The sequence below is a fragment of the Scardinius erythrophthalmus genome, assembly GCF_964197995.2.
Source record: "Scardinius erythrophthalmus genome assembly, chromosome: 7".
Classification (NCBI taxonomy): domain Eukaryota; kingdom Metazoa; phylum Chordata; class Actinopteri; order Cypriniformes; family Leuciscidae; genus Scardinius; species Scardinius erythrophthalmus.
In genome coordinates, this window is record NC_138227.1 from 3,427,820 (window position 1) to 3,433,946 (window position 6,127).

The 6,127-nt window shown below is 42.7% G+C and overlaps 1 protein-coding gene across 1 annotated transcript; it reads left to right on the plus strand.

Moving 5' to 3' along the window:
• Positions 1-329: 329 nt before the first annotated feature.
• On the plus strand, positions 330-5,999 carry socs9 (suppressor of cytokine signaling 9). Its single transcript, XM_081371457.1, has 3 exons — positions 330-384; positions 482-548; positions 1,034-5,999. The coding sequence occupies exon 3, from the start codon at positions 1,210-1,212 to the stop codon at positions 2,683-2,685; it is 1,476 nt and encodes a 491-aa protein (XP_081227583.1). The 5' UTR covers positions 330-384; positions 482-548; positions 1,034-1,209; the 3' UTR covers positions 2,686-5,999.
• Positions 6,000-6,127: the final 128 nt, after the last annotated feature.

A 6,127-nucleotide genomic window follows, 5' to 3' on the forward strand; every position in this document is an offset into this window, starting at 1 on the left:
ATCAACTATTTAACAAAAACTATTTAATTCGGTGATTTTAGCGTTCTAAAACAAAAACAAGCGTTCTAAAACAAATCATACTGTCTTGTAAAACTGTGAAAAACGTCCGTTGTTATTAATATTAATGTCACGAAGACAGTAATATATTACTACTGTACTAATATCACTATGAAATTAATTGAAAAAATATATATGATTTCATAAAAGTATTATTTGTTTTATAATGATAATTATTTTTTATAGAAAAATAAATGTATATTTTATTTTGAATTTCTATAAAATAAATGTAATAGATTTAACATTGTTTTAACGAAAAGTCTGCCCCGGACGTTTCTCCGCCGTGAACAGGAAGTGAAGTCACCGCCACGGTAGCGCAGGGATTGTGTGAGTTAGCTTGAGTTAAAGCGACTTTATTGATTAAAGTTCATTTATTAAAGTGATTTTATCCATCACGGATAATGTATTAAAGCGTTATATACAGTTCAGAAGCGGCGCGGTGTCACCAGAAGACGCGTCGCGCGTTCACGACGCCTTTCGTCAAGATACAGGTTCGTGTGTTTCTGACTTAAATTTATCATTCTGTCTTCAAAAACAGTTGACATTTTGGACATGTAACCAAAGTAATACTATAGTATTCTTACTATGTACTGAGATACAGTTTTACATTAATATGGTATTATTTAGTAGTAGTTTTCTGTGAGAGTGTGTCTCTGCAAGTCTCACAGATGCCATTAGTAGCTAAAGTTTTTTATTCATTTATTTATCTATACGTTTATTGAAATAGAATAAATACATGTAGAATAAATACCATTTATATATATATATATGTATGTATGTATTAGTTGAACTATTACTATTATTACTATCCAAAACAGAGTATTTTCAGTGTTCAGTCTGATTTATGAATGTGTGTGAGAGAGTGACCGAGAGACAGATATTATGTGTGTGTGTGTGTGTGTGTGTGTGTGTGTGTGTGTGTGTAGAGGGGAAAATGATTGACCTCACTCTGTTTTTTTTTCTGTTTTTTCCACAGATTGAAAACATGGTCTGGACGTGATCATTGTGTCACTCATTTCTGAATGGACTTAAAGTCTCCTGAATGCTAATTTACCAAAAAGGACGTTCAGCGAATGTTAAAATGACTCCCATCTGAGGTCTGTTAACCTCTCACTAGTCACTGAAAGACAAAAAAAACCCCAGAAAGACATCATGTCTCTGCCTGAGGAAACAGGGGATCGTGGGAAAGAGCGCGAGCGTGGAGCCCGTCCGAAAGTGCGTCAGAGCCGCTCTGAGGAGAGAAGAGACGGCGGGAGGAGAAAATCCGGGAGAGGGAAGAAGAAAAGCCACCCGTCGCACGACCTGACCTCCGAGCGGCCCGTTAGCGACGGGTTCGAGTACGGGGATCTTCTGAACGAGTCCAGCGAGGGCGGCTCATCCTCTCCGGTGCGGGAGCACAGAAGACGGCAAGTTCTGGGATCGTCTGGATCCCTGTTACCCGAACGGGTTTCCGCTAAGCTATCGCTCGGTTCGCCCGATCTCAGCAGCGACTCGGATAGCAAGTCGTCCGGGAGCAGTCGGACTCTCCGACAGAAGATCCAGGACGCGGTTGGCCAGTGTTTCCCGATCAAGACCCACACCCAAGTCCTATCGCACTCGCCGTCCTCGCGCCGCAAGATCCACATTAGCGAGCTCATGCTGGACAGTTGCCCGTTCCCCGCCGGATCCGATTTGGCTCAAAAGTGGTACCTTATTAAGCAGCACACGGCTCCTATTTCACAAGCGCCTGTTTTAGATTCCGTCGCTCCTGTTACGTTGGTGACGCCGGTCGAGGACGAGGATGATCGCTTACGGGAGCGACGACGGATTAGCATCGAGCAGGGAGTCGAACCGCCTCCGAACGCACAAATCCACACGTTCGAGGTAACTGCACAAATCAATCCTCTATACAAACTCGGACCTAAGCTAGCTCACGGGATGAACGAGCTAGCCGGAGACGAGCGCGCCACACTCCACCAGCTTCTCTTGCAGAGTTGTTTGGACACATTGGATGAGGTCGCGGCGTCGACCGCGGCGTCTGATTTCGACTTGGGCGCTTCGGCGTCTCCAACATCCCAAGTCCAACCGGACTCTCCCAACTCGCAGGATATACAACATCGGATTCACACTCAAATCGACTACATCCACTGCCTAGTCCCCGACCTCCTGCAGATCACAAACCTTCCCTGCTACTGGGGCGTCATGGATCGATACCAAGCGGAGACTCTTCTGGAAGCCAAACCCGAAGGCACGTTCCTGCTACGCGACTCTGCGCAGGAGGACTATCTCTTCTCTGTTAGCTTCCGCCGCTACGGCCGCTCGCTGCACGCGCGAATCGAGCAGTGGAACCACAACTTTAGCTTCGACGTGCACGACCCTAGCGTCTTCCACGCGACCACCGTCACCGGCCTCCTCGAGCACTACAAGGATCCCAACTCCTGCATGTTCTTCGAGCCGCTGCTCTCGAACCCCATCAACCGGACACAGCCCTTTAGCCTGCAGCACATCTGCCGCGCCGCCATTAGCAGCTGCACCACGTACGACGGCATCAACGCACTGCCGCTTCCCAACGCGCTCAAGGAGCACCTGAAGGAGTACCATTACAAGCAGCGCGTGCGCATCCGCAGACTGGACACGTGGTGGGAGTGACGTAGCGAACTGTCTCAGGTTACGGAGGTGGGAAACAAGACCAGAAGTGCCACTACTCTGCGTTCCACGACAACTTCGCCGGTTCTTATCGCTGCACTCTCAACTAGCGCTGCACAATTAATCGCAATTTAAATGAAATCTCACTTTTGTTAGGAACACTATTGTCAAGTACGATTGACAATTAGCATACAGTTTGGGCACATAAATGGACAAGAACTCCCAGCCTAGCATGGATAAGAGCAGCAATAACCCCCTTAGGGTAAACAGAACAGAACCAACATGAATGTATTGCAAATATCATTAATCAATATTTTAATGTATAACACAATTGAGAATATAGTGTGATTCAAGGGGGAATCAAAATGCCAAATCCTGACTGGCGAGAGGTGGAGCTGGGGATGGAGGAGGGTAATTCGCTCCTGAGAAACGCAATAGCGGCTGATAATACTGAAGGAGCTTATATATGAAGGTAGACGTGGATCAGCTGAGAGTCACTGATGCGAGCTTGACTAACGGGACCTGCCAGAACTGACGCTACGCTAGATTTAAACCGATTTGGCTTATCACGGTTGCGATAATTTTTTATGTGCAGCTTGTCAGTGACGTACGGCTCAGTAAACGCTGCTCCATCTGAAAGCACTGCGAGTTTGAGTCACTTATAAACGTACATTTGAAAAAGCAACACATACGCGTCAAACATTTTTCCAAACACGAGAAGCATTTGTGAACCTCTTGTCCAACAAAAGACTTTTAATAACATGCTTTTACTCCAAACTCACTACAAAACGACAGTTGAGCTCCTCCTTCTGTGAGATGATGAGCTTCTTACACAGAATAAGGCAGTCGTGTGTTTATAAGTAAGGGTTAATGCCCGACAAGGTGTCCATTATCAGGTATTAATGGACGACGGCGAGGTGTGAACCGTTAATACCTGACAATGGACACCTCGAAGGGCATTAACCCGCTTATACCATGGTCACTTACGAAAGAAAGAAATATTTAATCAATTAATAATACTTTAATGTGTTTTAGAGTAAAAATCGTGAGGGTTTTTATTTATTAAGTCGAGCACACTATTTAATATCTCCCGTATACAGGCGTTGCCAAGGAACGTGGCCACAGCGACCCGCATTTAGAACTGTCATCAGGCAAATTGACGGGACGCCTTTCCTAGGTGTACATTATCACTTTTTAATGGACACCCTGCAGCCAATCAGAATCGAGTATTCACCCAGACCATGGTATAAGTCATGTTTAATCAAAGCGTTTCAATCTTCTGATTATTCAGATACAGCGATAGGGATTTCCTGGAATGATGTGTGTTATGGGGCATATTTTGATGTGTTGATGTGTGTGTGAGAGAGATGCCCTCTGGTGTTCAGATGGAGCAGCGTTTCCTACCGATCAGCCGCTGTCCTGACAAACTGTTCATAAAATAATCGCAGCCTTTGCCAAATCACGTGCGGTTTCATTGCGATTAATCGTGCAGCCCTACTCTCAACTCTAGAGGACTGGTGTGAAGACGTGAGTGCCTTTCTGATGCTACTAATGTTTTGAGGTTTGAAATGCTGTTAGCTCATTGTCATGATGTCGGCGTGCTGCCGTCACAGGGTTCACTGCATCAGCACTGGAGCGATTAACCGAGTAACACTGCACTGAATCTGCAAGCGTTTCTTATTTTAGAAGATTTCTCCTTTTTATCAAGACAAGTGTCCCTTTTGGGAGTTAAGGCACATTCACACCAAGAATGATAACTATAACGATGACTAAAGACAATGACTATAAAGTTTACAATAACAATATGAGGATGACTATTATCATTAAATGCTTTAAATTCGAATGGATTCTGATTGGCTGTCGATGTTTTTATCGTTTATCAGCGTCAAGTGATTCCTGCGAAATCGTTCCCCTGTGCCGTTATAGTTGCGGTGTGGAAATTCTCTTCGATTTGGAGCGATCATTAAAACTTTATAGTTATAGTAGTTATTATCGCTATAGTTATCGTTCTTTAATGCACAAGGTTTGTTCTTTTTTTTTTCTTCCTGTGGTGAGTGAACCTGTACTGTAGTGTGTGTTATTTGAGAAGCTTTTCAGTTTTACAGAGGCATATTGAACCGTTTCTTGTCTTCGTAAAACATCAGAACTTTCGTAGAGTCACTCATTCCTGGCAAATTCAAGCGAACCCGAAGTCTCGCAGCTCACAGGTAGTTCAAGCCACTGCATGCTAAAGTTACACTGGAAAACTGGTGCTAATGTTCATCTGGATTGGCTTCTAATGCAGTTCTAGACCAGATTGAATGGAGAATAATACAGGTAACGGATCATCTCAGTATCATCTCTGTCTCTTGAGCTCGGTTAGCCAATGTACTCTCGCCTGAAATGCATGTTTGACTCAATAAATGCTCATTTACTCACAGCACATTTATCATAGACAGATAGGCATTTGACCTGTGATGTATTATCCAAGAACAGATATCTGTACCAATTCTTGAGCTTGTAGACCAGTAGAATAGACCAAATCCACAGTTCTGCTTCGCTTAGATGACAGGTTCTTCATGGAGGAGAACAGCTTTCCATCTGGACGTCATTCATTCATTCCACTCCATTGCTTCTTGTTTTTAATGTTCATTCACTGTGTCACATTGTAATTCCTCTCTAATGCAGTCAGTACATACGAATGTAAATCACCCCATGTTAGAACTTATTATAGAGGCCATTGTCTACCATGTTTTATAACCTCAAACATTCTTAACTATTGAAAAACCCCACTGAAACGTGACCGTTCAACACAAGTGAATCGTGTGTCTATTTAAAAACTCTGAGAACTCTATGAAAATGGAGCATTGAGTTTTAAAGGGGCCAACTTCATGTATCTGAATACAGTAAACAGCATCTTTCTGCATCCGCCTGCTGCAGTGTTATTGAGATCTCTCAAGAAAGTGATGGAATAACGTTAAACAACCATTTAATTTATGATGTTAACGAGCTGTTTTTGTAGGGAATCTTTATTACATGTAGACGTGTCTTGCTGGTCAAGTCTGGATTGATGTGAAAACAGTCAGTGCGTTTTGCTTTGTCGACATTTTACCGTGATTTCCAGAGGACCATTATGAATGTTACTTTTGTTCTTAAAGCAGCAACTTGCCTCTCTCTTTCTTTTTTTTTACATTGATATTTATTTTCTATTTAAGGCTTGCCTAATATGCTTAACATTTTTAAAATGTATTTCTGATGTATTAAAGCCATGTGTGAATAATTTTATTGGTGTGTACGGTGTTACAAAAGCACATATTAATAAACTATGTTGTACCTTTTATGACTCTCTAGTGTTATTTTTGCCTTTTCTGTTTACCTGAAATAATATTTATATTTATGTACGTGTGTATATATTATGTATAAATATGTATGTATGTGTACACACACACACATATAGGCCTATAAA